The sequence below is a fragment of the Carettochelys insculpta genome, chromosome 5 (assembly GCF_033958435.1).
Source record: "Carettochelys insculpta isolate YL-2023 chromosome 5, ASM3395843v1, whole genome shotgun sequence".
Lineage (NCBI taxonomy): Eukaryota > Metazoa > Chordata > Testudines > Carettochelyidae > Carettochelys > Carettochelys insculpta.
The window spans coordinates 118,269,849-118,285,121 of record NC_134141.1 but is presented as its reverse complement, the minus strand read 5'-3'; the positions used below and the strand labels follow the sequence as shown (position 1 = coordinate 118,285,121).

Genomic DNA, 15,273 nt, shown 5'->3' with positions numbered 1-15,273 from the left:
AGCCAGTGGCTGCACTGCCTGACCACTGGTGGTCCTCTCTGGACCCAACCTGGGCCAGCGGCAGCCATGCAGCCTGGCTGCCAGCATTGCTCTCTGGGGACAGCCTGGGACAGCAGGGGCTGCACTGCTCAGCCACTGGCAGCTGCTGCCCTGGACCAGACCAAGGCAGTGGAGGCCTCTCTGCCCAGCCAGCAGTTGATCTGCAGCTCTCCAGGGCTCTCAGGGGCACCCTTGCACACTGACCCCCACCCCCTTGGTCATTCTGGACTATAACTGTCCCTGCTACCACACCCTCCCTTTCCATTGGATGTGAAACAATCACCTTCCATTCGTGTCCCATTCTCCCGGCGTAGCCAGACCTTACCTAGCTCTGAGTTACAATAAGAGGAAGCTGCATACCAAGCTTGGTGATCCTAGATCTTACCATTTGGAGGCATTCTTGAACAAATGGACTCACAGATGGACACACAGACACACAGACAAATGCACATACTTTCTCAAATTTGTAATACATTTATGGATTTCCATTGGCCAGACACCATGGTTAACAGTTTTGGAGTGTTTTGGCAGGTTGGGTTTTATTCTGTTTTGAAGAGGTAGGTAGGATTGGAATACAAAGATACACCCTCTCTCTTGATTCACTGAAGAAGAGATGGTCAGTGAATTTTGCTCTCTTCTCTGAACTGTGGGATTTTTATTAGGTTCCCCAACACTTTCCTCTCTATTCTTTTCTATACTGTATGTATCTGAAAATATGTGTGACTCCTTTATCGCATCAAGTCCTTCTCTTCTGCCCTGTTCACCCTTACACCAAAGCCTGACCCAGCCTTCTTACTAAAATCTGCCTTTACTTTGATCTTGGTTTACTTGAAATCCTTGTTCATATCTTAATCACTTCCTGGCTGAACTATATCTATGCTTTCTTCAATGACCTTCCAAAACTTCAGACAGTCATGAATTTTTCTGCCAGATTTTTCTTTTGCTCTATGAACAGAATTTCTTAAATACCATAGTGTTGGGTACTAGAAGAAGTCATAGAAAATTAGGGTTGAAAGAGACCTTCGGAGATCTTCTAGTCCAACCCCTTGCTTAAAGCACAATCAAACGCAACTAAATCCTTCCAACCAAGGCCTAATGAAGATGAGCCTTAAATAAATAGAATAAAATCATTTCTCAGTCTCCTTCAGTGGATTCCTGTTTGTCTTGAAGTTAGTAATTGCAATTCTGGACTTACAGAATCCTATCTTCAAACTTCGTGTCCTCCGGTCCCCAAGGTTGCTTCTTACACTCCTCCATTCTGAGGACACAGATCAAAGAGTATCCCAGGCATTTTCATGCAGGGAGTGTACTTAGATTGGGGGAAGAGGATATGCAGCAAAGAATTTGTCCCCTTTCCACCCGGTGATCTTCTGCAGGTCACTACTGGGTTAGGGCATCTAACATGACCCGGTGTTTAGTGTGTTATTTGTCCCCTCAGGCCCTTGATCCATACAAGCCACTACAGCATGAAATTTGGTCCTTTAATTCAAGCTGTAGAAGTTAGATGTTCAGGATCCTGGGCAGTTTGCATTGATGACCAAACTGATGGCCGCTGTATGTTCTCACTCATGTTTTTTTCTTGCCCAGACAGCTCGTATTTAAGGACCAAATTAAGTTTATTTAATCATTGCATCTCACTAGGGACAGATGTCAACTGCAGCTCTCTCCCAAGAGGGTGACCTTTGGATTCTCTTGCCATACCCCACATTGCTGAATAACACACACCAGTTCTCCACACAGTCCTCACCAGTGTTACCTGTAAGCTGGTGCTTGAGCAGCTGCCCAGGAAAGATCCAGCTGATTAGCAGAGGGCCCACTGCAGGCAACACGCGTTTCTGTTAGTGGCACACATCCAGACGTGCCTTAGTGCACATAACTAAATTTATTCCGACCATGGATGGAAAAAATTCTCTTGGTGGTCACTCGAGGCTTTTTGGCCTGATTCTGGAGCCACAGGTCTTATCACAGAAGGGGTGGGTGGTGGTAGCTGTTGGAGGGGTGCAAGGCAGTTTTTGCCACTCTTTTCTCCTTCTCTGTCTCTCCTTGTCTGCACTGCAGTGGGACCTCTCAAATTGTGCCAGTCCCTCACGGATTACCACTCTCCACTTGGGATGGTCCTGGGCAAGGTTCTCCCAAGTGTTACCACCGATGCTGAAATTTTCAGGTGTGCCTTCACCATGTCTTGGTCCTCACCTCCCCACCCCCCATAGGATTGAGCCCAGAGTGGGTGGTGATGCTATTACAGTGTTACTATGCTGTCTGTCAAGACATGTGATTATTTTAGCCTAGTGGTTTTTAGGGGAACAAACAACTTGAATAAGGTTTCTTGAACTCAGGCACTGAGACTCACCCAAGTAGACAGAAATGGCAAGATGCATTTAACCTCATTAGTTTCAGCAGGGCTGACTCCGTGCAATCCATCAGTGTAGAGCTACATTAGAGGAATTCAACTATTTCCACATCTCATTTACATAATGGATGGGATGTGAAATGAGTCCTATGGAAACAAAGTGCCCTGGAGGCACTAAAGTTTATCACAATACGTAAGAGTTCTTTTAGCTCGTTGCATTAAATTTTCCCTAACAAGATAACAAATTAATTGTCTGTATTACTGTACTAACCCAAAGCAGATGAAGTGTATGTTTTCAGCGGAGGAAGGCAGCTGTTCAAGACAGCTCAGTGTTTATAGGAAAAGGCCCGAAGAGATTAGTGTGTCTCTCAGTATTTGCATGCTTTCTGCCCCACACCCCTGTAAGAAATCTGGCTCCTTTCTAATCTGATGTGGGACTTCAGTTTTATTAGTGAAGTGAGGGAGAATGAGTAAATCAACTGTATCAGACAAGCCTCGGGACATATAGAAATTGACCATTCTATAGAAATAAGCGGCCTGTGTTTATTAGCTGGAAGTTAATCACTATCACTTCTCTTTATCCAATTCCTAAGAGATTTCAATGCTATCATCATGGCATTAGCTCTTCTGAGTGTTCTACCACAGATAAAGATCAGGAGATCTAATGATGGCTTTCTCTCTCTCTCTCTCTCTTTCTGTATCCCCCAAGGTTACAGCTATTCTGTGTTTTTTTTTTAATGGAAGAAAATGGGTGAGGTGAATGAAAGTCTTAAAATTCCATCTCCACTGGTAGCAATGCAGACCTTTAAAAAAAAGAAAAAAATAGGAACTCTGTGCTGTTGAATGAGACTCATTGTGTAAGGTAGAAGATTCCCTTTAGAAGAGGCAGATTTTGAAGGCTGTAAGAATAGAGTATACAGAGGAGTAAAACCCATGCAGCAAAACTGCACATTAAAAGTAGAGTTATTTTAAAAAGATAATATGTGTCGATTGGAAGCCAGGGAAATGAATTCCACATGTTATATAGGTAATAATATTACTTTAAGAAGAATAATTACTTCCCTTAACTACATTTATCACATAGTATTTCAGTTCCCTCTTCTGGAGCATGAGGCAGTGCTAAGCTTTCTATTGATCTACTTAAAACCCACTTAAAAAAAAAAAGATTTACCAGATATTAGGCTTCTTCTGGTTCTTTATTCAAAATAAATAGTAATCAAAATGCAAATAATTTGACCCAGTTAATGTTGCAATGTGAATTACCATGCAAATGTACTGTATAACCAAACTATGGAAAGAGAGGGAAGAAACATCTCTTCCTGTAAGAAAAGTGTGATGAGTAAACAGATGAAGTACAGTAATAAATTCTCACAATCCAGTGGATTATGTGAAATCTAATGGCATGATCTCTCTGGAGGAAACTACTCCACAGAAGCAACTTCTCAGAACTCTGCTATGTAAGCTGGTGTCCTATTTAACATGGCTTTATCAATGTCACAGTCATTATTCAGGATTTGCATCGAGCTAGCACCTGGAGGCTCCAATAAGGAGCTATATAAACAAAAAGTGGTTGCTGAACTAAAGAGTTTGCAATGTGAGTATAAAGAGGAGAGAAAGTAGGTGCTGCAGTGTATGGAGAGAGTAGAAGGTAGCAATAAGGCTGGTACTGTTATTTCATATATGTTAGTCCTCACGTAGCACAATGGGGCCCAAGTTGGAGAGTGTCTTCACTACTCCGGCGATAAACACAGCAGTGACTGATCCGCCAGGCATTGGTTTATCACATCATTGGAAGCTCAATAAATCAACCTGTGAACCTGCTCCAATTGATGCTGGTATTCCAGCAAAACAAGAAGAGTAGCTGGTGTTGAAGGGAAAACAGCCCTCATCAGCCTTACCACATGGAAGACACGGCAGTACGTATGTTGACTTCAGCTACTCAATTTGCATAGCTGAAGCAGACCAATTGTAAAGTTAAGTGTAGACAAGGCATTAGTTCTGCCAGTTAGGCACTACTGCAATGTGAATGCAAAATGACAATGGTGATAATTAGTCATTTTAAATTTATATATTAAGTATCTGCTAAAGCACATCAGCTTCTAGACAATGAATGACAAAGTTAAATTTGTGCCAAATTATTAAGAAACACTATACACTCTAAAGAGGTGGGGATTTTTTGTCTTTTTTTTTAAAAAAAGGACTAGTTTTATATCTTGATTATCTTCTCACATACATATTTTATACAATATTACCTGGACTGAAATAGTACTTTTTTTTATGTACACTGGTAAAAATGAAAGAATAAACCTTTTAATGTTCTTGATTATGCACGATATCTCCTTAGAGACTGACAACAACAGCTTTTCGCTTCTTGATTTCTCTTCGTTTTTCCATTTGGCAAATATTGATTCATTTTTCCCTCTGCTTTGCCCTGGTTTGCTTACTTGTTCATGTGTTCATTAATATATATGATGCCAGCAGGACTCTGGGAATTGAAGGGCTGAATCTGATCTCACCACTGTTCTGAATCAGGAGTAAATCGACTAACATCAACAAAGTAATGGCAGTGAAAATAAAATGAGAATTAGGACCAGGGTTTGTAAGTTAACTTGGGTTCTCTCTATTCCTGAATGTAAACAGAAGCAATATGCAAAATATTGTAAGATCACACAGTGAGTGCATATTTAAATGATGTGTTCTCATTAACAAAATGGTGGGTATTAAATCAGGAAGAAATTGCTACTAGAGGTTAAGGCATATGAAATTTTAGGCCTGTTTTATGTGGTCTTCCCTTCCAAACAGCCTGAAGGAGAGGGAGTGACAGTAAGGTAGCTTGTTCCAACAATCTGAAAGACAGAAGATCTGGGATCTATTCTAAACCCTGCCATTGACTCACTGTGTTGACTTGGGCAAGTCATTGCACTGTTCTGTGCCTCAGGTTCTGTATTTAAAAAGAGAGGTGATGCTATCATGTTGCTTTTGCAAAGAACTTTGAGTTATGTCTGGTGATTTTTGCTTGTAGCAAAGCCCAATCATATCTCATAAAGCTGGAGGGTACCTTGATAAGTCATGGAGTCTAGTCCCCTGCACTCACAGTTGAACATATCATCATGCCTAACAGATTTTTTTTTTTTTTTTTTTTGCTTTTTTTAGATCTATGTGCCCCAGACACCTAAATTGCCCCCTCAAGGGCTGAGCTTACAACTCTAGGGTTACAAGGCCTATGTTCTAACCACTGAGCTATGCCTCCCCCCAGCATGTTAGCCAGCAAATTAGGTCAGTAGGGTGGTTCAGTCTTTAATTTCATGAGGTACATTAACCAAAACAAAGTGTATAAAACCAAACCAAAGAAAACAAAAACCACCAGTGACCCTCTTCTGTGAAGCTGCAACTGGAGGAGGGGTGGAGGGTAAACTTTGAAGTAATTCATTAAATGTGTATTTCTTCCTTAGAATGAGAATTTTCCTCAATGAGTTGTCTGACCTTCCTAAAGCCACCTATGTGGTAATTGAGCATCAACTTCTTCTTCAGAAGAAACAGAAAAAAAATATTGAAAATATTGACTCACCCCGAAGGCAGTAAGCAGCACTTTGGTCTTTGACCTTTAAGCATCCTAGGGTAGTCAATAACCTGGCTGTTAGATGCTGTGCTTGCCACTGATTTTGATTTGGGAGTAGTTTAACCTTGAACCAAGATCCAAGTAACCACGGCAACAGGAAGTAGGCCTCCACATTCAAGGAGTGGGAATCCATAAATCAAGGTCCCTAATGCAAACACTGTGTGCAGGTAGAGATTTGAGAGGATAAGTGGTTTGTGAGGGATTACTTTTGAAAAATGAATGACTGTCCCTTGATATGTTGAAGCACAGTTTCACAGAGACTTTTTTTTTGTCAATAGAGGTCAACAGGTTACAGCTGCATGTTTTCATAGAGCTTTTTATAGAGGCCTTCAGTTTAATTATAACCAGATGCTGACTTCATGAGATTGTTAGCATTATTATAAACCACGTACATGTACACATACATAACTGTGTGCACTTATATATTCTCTGTGTGTGTGTGTATAAACATACAGAAGCTGCGTTAAACAGACATTATTAAGTCTGCAAATCCATGCACTTAATGTGAAATGCCAAAATGAATATCGCCTGTGCATCCTTAATTTGTCCCCCTTATCTGTACGTGTGATGATGTGGTATATAATTAATTACATGATCACATATTGTTTTTAATATAGGACTCCTGCCTCATTTAGTGCACAGAATGGACAGTGCTTATTTAATGCAGAGCTATTTGGTATTTTCTTTTCTCCTTGCTGTCACTTATTTATTGCACATTATTCAAACCTTTCTTCTTATTTACTCCACATTAAGCACGCTCTTTTCATGGGGTTTTCTCAGGTGCCCGTCGCTACAGAAGGCCCTCCAGCAGGGGCCCAGTTATACAAAAGGTCTTGGCACTCCTGCCTGGTGACCTGTGCAGTGCTGTGGGCTGGGGGTGGAGGGTGCACTCTGCAGTCTAGGTGGCACTGAGGCCGTCTGCCCCCCCGCCCCCCATCTTCTTCAGGAGTCCAGTGAACCTGTTGGCCCCTCTGCACTATAGGATTGGAGGGCCTCACAAACAATGATATAGTGTTCTGCCCACACCTGTGAGGTGAGGAGGTGCTATTATCCCCATTGTATGCAGGGGCAATGGAGACACAGAGAAATGAAGAACAAAAGTGCCCAATTTGAGACATTGGGAGTGATTCTTCAGAGGACTCAGCCTTATCTAGCACTCTGTGTTTAACGCACAGCTCCCATTGACTTCAGTTGCTGTTCAGCATGCTCAGTACTTTTGCAAACCAGATGTCAGTGTTTCAAGTCAGGCACCTAGAAGATGAGGAATACACATTACATAATTAGAACACCACCTATGAACTCTGGCAGAGGCCAGGGCTAGACTCTGGTTCTCCAGGGCAATATTCCAGTGCCTTAATCACAGTAACTTATAGAATCATAGAACACTAGAACTGGAAGGAACCTCCAGAGGTCATCAAGTCCTGTTCCCTGCCCTCTCGGAAGGACCAAGCACCATCTAGACCATCTCTGATAGTTATCTATCTCACCTGCTCTTAAAAATCTCCAGTGATGGCAATTCCACAACCTCCCTAGGCAATTTATTCCAGTGCTTAACCACCCTGACAGTTAGGAAGCTTTTCCTAATGTCCAACCTAAACCTCCCTTGCTGCAGTTTAAACCCATTGCAGCTTTTCCTATCCTCAGAGACCAAGGAGAACAATTTTTCTCCCTCCTCCTTGTAGCCTCTTTAAAGTACTTAAAAACTGCTATCATGTCCCCTCTAAGTCTTCTCTTTTCTAAACTAAACAAGGCCAATTCTTTTAGTCTTCCGTCATAGTTCTTGTTCCCTAGATCTTTAATCATTCTTGTTGCTTTTCACTGGACTTTCTCCAATTTCTCCACATCTTTCTTGAAATATGGTGCCCAGAACTGTACACAGTACTCCAATTGAGGCCTAAGCAGCACAGATTAGTGCAGAAGAACGACCTCTCATCTTAGTATCAGAGAGATAGCCATGTTAGTCTGTATCTTCAAGAACAACAAGAAGTCCTGTGGCACCTTATAGACGAACAGATATTTTGGAGCATAAGCTTTTGTGGGCAAAGACCCGCTTCATCAGATGCATGAGTCATATCTGTTCATCTCTAAGGTGCCACAGGACTTCTTGTTCTTTCGTATCTTGTTCACTACACTCCTGTTAATGCATCCCAGAATCTTGTTTGCTTTTTTTGCAACAGCATCACATTGTTGACTCATGTTTAGCTTGTGTTCCACTATGACCCCTTCCTTTCCTCTTCCTGCATTCCCTGCCTCATTGAGTACCTCACTTCTAACTTCAGTGCCAGATGACATCAGGAGCCCTACAGACAACTCCCTCTTTCACTACATAGCCATAACTGACTACTAGAGCTCTGAATGAGGTGGGATCATGGGAAGGGGAAGGGGGAGAAATCCATCCCTGAAAAATGAAGTTTGGCATAATTATAAGCTGATGAAAGATGGGTTTTATAGCAGGAAGACAGGGCAACCTTAGTAATAGGCGTGGCTAGTGGTCCTGTCTAAAATACATACCCACTCTCTCCAGAACATTTTACACCTTTGGAACATTCATATCGTTCTCGTATGTTCCTTGTGTATGTAATACCCTGTTTCAAGGTATGTCAGCAGAATTTGGGACATTAAAGCCCATTTCCTCAGGCCCTCAGCTCTGCAACTGCTCTCAGGAGCCATTGTCACAGAGAGAGTGATGTTAAAGGAAGAATCAAAGTGCAATATGTTTTACACCACATTCTGAGGTTGTTATTCCATTTTTCCTCAGTCCGTACTCAGAGGAGGCACCCAGTGAGTCAAACGTGGCTTCTCCATCACTGACCATTTCTAAGTCACGGTTGGATGTTGGTCTAAAAGACATTTTCTGGGAATTATTTGGAGGAAGCTTTCTGGCCTGTGTTATACAGGAAGTCAGACTACATATGGACCACAATGGTTCCTTCAGGCCTCAGGATCTATGACTAAGGCTTTTTCTACACATGCCACCTGTTCCGAAAGCAGCATGCTAAGAAGCGGCCCAGAAAATGCTAATGAGGCTCATATATAAATTTCTGGTGCCTCGTTAGAATATGGTCACATGATTCAGAGTCCGGAAGAAGCTCTTCTGGACTCCAAAACAGCATGTAGAAGCGCAGGCCCCTGGGGATCGCCCAGAGGGAAAATTTTCAGGAAGAAGGGGCTTGTAGAAGGAGGATTTCCTTCTGGGAGATCCCCCAGGGCTGAGCTTCTACGTGCTGTTTTAGAGTCCAGAAGAGCTTCTTCTGGACTCTGAATCATCTGACCATATGCTAATGAGGCACTGGAAATTTACATCCATGCCTCATTAGCATTTTAAAATGTTGACTAACTGGTTTGTGGATCTGGAGAGTTTTAATGTCTGTTTTGTGCCCATTAACCCTTTGTCTAAGGGAGTTAGAAATCTGTCCAATATACAAAACATCTGGGCATTGTTGGCACATGATGGCATATATGATGTTAGTAGAGGAGCAGGAGAAAGTGCCCGTGATTCTGTGAGTAACTTGGTTAGGTCCAGTGTTGGTATTTCCAGAGAAGATATGTGGACAAAGCTGGCAGTGGTCTTTGTTGCAGGGAAAGGTTCCAGGACTGGTATTCCTGGGGTATAGACTGTGACTGTTAGTGAGGATCCTCATAAGGTTGGGAGGTTGTCTGTAGGAGAGAACAGGCATGTCACCCAGGGCCTTCTGGAGTGTGGCATCCCGATTCAGGATAGGTTGTAGGTCTTTAATAATTCGTTGCAGTGGTCTGAGTTGCGGGCTGTAGGTGATGACCAGTGGTGTTCTGTTCTTGGCTTTTTTGGGCCGATCTTGGAGTAGCTGGTGTCTGGGTATTCGTCTGGCCCTGTCGATTTGTTTTTTTACTTCTTCTGGTGGGTAATTCAGGTTTATGAATATTTGGTAAAGATCTTGTAGTTTTTGGTCTCTGTCAGTTGGATCAGAGCAACCAGTTAGTCAACATTTTAATGGAATGGGAAACTCTGTTAATGACCTAAAGGTATGTGTGTTACTGAAAAAGAATTTTCGCACCGTTCTTCAAAGGGAAACAGCGGAGCTGGCTTTTATATTCAAATTCGGCACATTAACACATGGTTTAAACCGGGACGGGAACTTTCTGAGTCACTGTAGGGGCTCGTCTGCATATTTGGCTTAATCTAATTCTTGACCTCCCCCGCTCCACCCCTCCACTCTCTGATTTGCTCACCTTGATTATCTTTTTCTGATTTGTCCTCCTTGGTTACTGTTTTTGTTTTTGTTCTCTGTGCCTTAAATATTGAGTCTGTTCTGGTCTGGCTATGGTCTAAAGAAGTGGGTCTGTCCCACGAAAGCTCACCTGATAAACTATTTTGCTAGTCTTTAAAGTGCTCCTTGACTGCTTTTTGTTTTGATAGCCCCTATTTTGAAATAGTTATTTTGAAATAGGTGCTATTCCTCATAGCGGCTATGTCTACACTAGCCCAAATCTCTGAAATGGCCATGCAAATGGCCATTTCAAAGATTACTAATGAGGCACTGAAATGCACAGCTCCTCATTAGCATGCTGCCAGCTGTGGCTCTTTGAATTTGCCACTTTTCGCTGCCTCGTGGCTCGTCCAGACAAGGTTACTTTTCGAAAGAACCCCGGGAACTTCTGCTGATAGGAATAAGAGGATTTTGAAGTTCCCGGGTCCTTTCGTGTAGACATGGCCAGAATGAGGTTTACCTATGTCAAAATAAGACAACTGCGATTTTGAAATTATTTCAAAATAGTAGTTGTGTTGTGTAGATGCTAGGGTAGTTATTTCAAAATAACAGCTCTAATAGTTTTTGGGGGGAAGAAGGGTGCTTTTGAAATCAGGGTTTCCTTTCAAAGGAACCCCGTGTACATGGCTAGTTTGCAATTCAAAAGTAGCACTTTCGACACTCTGGGTGGCCACCATCATGCAAATGAGGTGCTGAATATTCATATCAGTGCCTCATTAACATTTTTGGGCCACTTCATTTACATGCCCCTTACAAAAGGGAGGGGCACATGTAGACATAGCCTTGGTGATTATAACAGAGAAGTTCATAAGTAAATGCATTGGACGCAGTAGATAGAGAAAACCATATAAATAGAAAATGCCACTGTATGGTTATGTGGTCATCTGTTTTAAAAAAATAAACTTCTGGGATTCTGATGTGAGGTCAGCATTATCTATTGAGAGTTGTGATGATACATCCTGAGGCAAAATTGTTAAAAAGAAATAAAAAACATGATGCTTGCTAATAGAAAAACCACGTTATACACACTTACAGGGGAACATGGAAGTACCTTGGGAGACTAAGACAGCAACAATTCATTCTCTCTAGTAGATACCCATTACAGTGTCCTGAAAACTTCATATTTACTCATCCAAACATTATTTTGTTCCCAGGAATAACAAGCCCCCACTTAAAAGCAGACCAGACTTCACTTCATAGTAGAATAGAAAGCTCTGCCTGTAACATGATGACCAGAAGGAAACCAGCAGCTGTTGAAAATGTTGCCGTGCCACCAACACCAGTGTTATCGCTCCTACCTTCATCAGCAGCAACATCTGACTCAGGTAACTGTGTCTTCTGTCTGTCTCTTCTGTCTATTTTTCTATTCGTTCAGCGCAAGAGCCCATTAGATGAGCAGTTTGTGCATGTGCAGCTATTACTGACTTCAGTAGCACTTGCAGGTGTGCATAAGCAATGGGCTAATCAGGCCCTGTTTGTTTGTTTTTTTTAATGTTTTCTTATCACTGTAGTAGCTGAGGTCTCAAAGCTGTATTAATCAAACCAGCACCATTGTAATAATGAGATAAGGAGTTCCATTGTTTGTGGTTAAGGCAGTGGATTGGAAACCAGGATACTTGAGTTTTATTCCCAGCCCTGACATTCATTGCTTGCTAGCTAGCAGTTTTCGTCTAATGTACCCACTGTGCCAAATTCACAATGAATATCTTAGCAGGAGCTGAGGTAGCTTTTCATAAATATAATCCACTGCTGAATGTGTCACAAGCACTCATCTGTGCCAATCCATATAGGACAGGAGTGGGTACAGCCTATAGTTAAATAGCCTTGTCTCTTTAGCTCAAGAGGTAGCAGCTCATTCTTTTAGTTCTGAAACACGCTGGTTATGCCCCTGGTGTGTGTTGGCTGAGATGACATGATTTTAGTATAATTTTATATAGGTCATGGAAAGCTTCTGGTGCAATAGATAGAGCTTTTAAAGTAAATGAGGTGAAATCAACAATGAAGAGTAGCATTCGGTCCATCCTGTCACTGAAAGTGTTTTCCCATCTTTCCATTTTCTGTACTGGTGCTCTTAATGAGATCATTCCCAGTGATTTCCTTTGATTAGAGATGTAGCTGTTTTGCCCACCATATTTGTTTCTCTGGGAAGACTTGTATAAAGAGAGAAGTCTTTCATTATGACTTGAATCCAACAAAATTGGGACTGTGTCTATACTTAAAATGTTGCAGTTGTGCCACTATGTTACTTCAGTGTAGATATTACACAAGAAGGAAGGATTATCATAGGTAATCTACTTCCCAGTGAGGCTGATTCTGCCATAAACGTAACACTGTCAGTACAAGGACTGAGGATGACTTAACGGCACTGCTCAGCAATGTGGATTTTTCATACCTGTGGCGATCTGAGGTAGAGCAACCTCATGTTCTAGTTTAGACCTCAGGCTAACAATCTGATGAAGTGGCTTTTGTCCATGAAATGTATGTCCTAATAAATCCATTAATCTGTAAGGTGCTACAAGGAAGGGGCTAGTGTAGACATAGCCTTCTTGCTGTCTTCCCAATTGCCAGTAATAGGGAATCCACAGTGCAGAGCTCTCCCCTGAGATCTTCCTGCACCTCAAGAGTTTCTTAACCAGCACAAGTGACATGCCTCAATTTCCCCATTTGCAAAATGGGTATAATAAATATTTAGCTTTGTCCTATGGTTTTGAAAAGATTGGTTATTTAATTACACCATTAAACTGAAAAAGTGGTTTGATCCTAAATGAATGTCCTCTTACATAAGTAATGGGAACAAGAGCTCTGTGCGTACAGTGGCTTCTATAAATATAATCTTTTTGTATCAGGTATTCAGGAGTCTCTGTTTATATACAAGAAGGTATTAAAGAGCTGAGCTAAGGGCAGATTTTTAATGCAGTGGAGAATGAAATCACACAAATATTTTATGATCAGTTGCAAGATGAAAGTGTATGCTTGTCTGCATAGTTCACTCGTTCCATTTTCAGAACTCTAATTAAATTGTTGGTTTATCTGTAGCCCAGATGTTGAAATAATTTAGTGAAAACCAAAAGAAACTGTTAATGGGAAAACAGGACAGTACTGTGGGTTTCCTGTAATTAATGGGGAGCTCTTTGAAAATTTCTTGATTCTAACCAAGTGTACAAACTGAGCCCAGCTGTTGAGCAAGCTTAGTTCTCTGTACTGTGCTGCCATAAATGGCCACAGGCAATTCCAAAGGGATCTGTAATGACAGTCATTAAGAACAATCTTTAGTGCTACAAACAGATGACCAAAGCTATCCAGAATAAAGTCAGGGAGGTGGTGGGGAACTCCCCAACTCTATGATAAACCCATGCTCCCCTCTTCATTTAACACAGTGCTGACCGCTGGGTAATTCAGGCAGCTTTAAACCAGCACTGGAAATGTCTACATAAAGGTAGGGTTCCCTGCTTTGCCTCAGAAGCTATTTCCTGTGTCATATCAATCCTCTATGGCTTCCTAGCATGACCTATAGCCATTCCAGTTTGCCTCTGTTGGTGAGACAGAGTGACGTGGCATCTAGGCAGAGGAGGAGAGACTAGAAATGAAATGGTTTCTTGCAAATCATAAAAATGTCTTTTAAAGGGTTAGATTGATTTTTGTTAGTTTTTAATTATTGCAATTAGAGTTTAGAAACATACTGGAAGGGACCTTGACAGGTCAGCAAGTCCGGTCCCCTGCACTCACTGCAGGACCTAGCACACTATCCCTGACAGATGTTTACCTGAACTGTCCCTAGGTACTTGAAAGCTGTTACCATGAAATACTTCTGAGGTCTCAACAAGGGCTAAACTCATCACAGCCCATGGTTTAAAGGCTAGGGTTCTAACCACTGAGCTACTTCTCCACCTCAATACGTTAACAGAATCATAGGTTCACGTAGCAGGAGGCAGGTCTGTTTGTGTGGGGGAGCAGCAGGAGAGTAATAATGGAAATGGTGTGCATAGGCTCACTTGGAAAAAAGACACACTGAGATGGTGTGACATTGATCTCAGGGTATGTCTACACAGCAGTGTTACTCCGAAGTAAGTTTTCTGGAAGAGCTATTCCACAACAGCTTATTTCAAAATAACGCTGCTCCACACAAAATGCACAGTAGAGCCTATTTCAAAAGAGAGCCGTTGGACACACTGTGACTTATTTTAAAATAGGCTGTATTCCCTGTGCAGCCCCTCTTTCAAAATAACCATTTCCAAATGGCTATGTCCACGTTAGCCCCTTCCTTTTGGAAGGGGCATGGTAATGAGCAAGTTGGGAAGATGCTAATGAGGCACTTCCATGAATATGCAGCACCTCATTAACATAATGGCAGCTGCAGATGGTTTTAGGAAGAAGGGGCTATTTGGTTTTAGGAAGAAGGGGCTTTTGAAGTCTGGGGGGTACTTTTGAAAGGCCCCCGTCCACATGGGCAGCACGCGATTTGAAAGCAATGCTTTTGAATCATCTGCAGCTGCCATTATGTTAATGAGGTGCTGCATATTCATGGCAGTGCCTCATTAGCATCTTCCCAACTTGCTCATTACCATGCCCCTTCCAAAAGGAAGGGGCTAATGTGGACGTAGCCATTTGGAAATGGTTATTTTGAAAGAGGGGCTGTACAGGGAATACAGCCTATTTTAAAATAAGCCACAGTGTGTCCAACGGCTCTCTTCGAAATAGGCTCTATTGTGCATTTTGTGTGGAGCAGCGTTATTTTGAAAGCAGCGCTTTCGAATTGCGTACAACTGCCATTATGCTAATAAGGTACTGCATATTCATGGAGACCCCTCATTAGCATCTTCCCAACTTGCTCATTACCATGTCACTTCCAAAAGGAGGGGGCTAGTGTAGACACGGCCAAAGGTATTATCCCTTGTGCAATGAGTTTTACCTATTTTGAGCTAAGCCAACCACTGTTTTGAAATAGTGGTCATGTTGTGTAGGCACTAGCAAAATTATGTCAATATAAGGGCTGTTATTTTGAAATAATTTTGCTGTGT

The 15,273-nt window shown here is 41.9% G+C and overlaps 1 protein-coding gene across 1 annotated transcript in view; it reads left to right on the top strand.

Moving 5' to 3' along the window:
• SETBP1 (SET binding protein 1) overlaps nucleotides 1-15,273 on the top strand; it is a 336,945-nt gene that overhangs the window by 308,103 nt on the left and 13,569 nt on the right. The window contains exon 4 of the mRNA XM_074995836.1: nucleotides 11,410-11,580. Within this exon, the coding sequence (XP_074851937.1) occupies nucleotides 11,410-11,580 (171 nt within the window). The remainder of the gene's footprint in view (nucleotides 1-11,409; nucleotides 11,581-15,273) is intronic.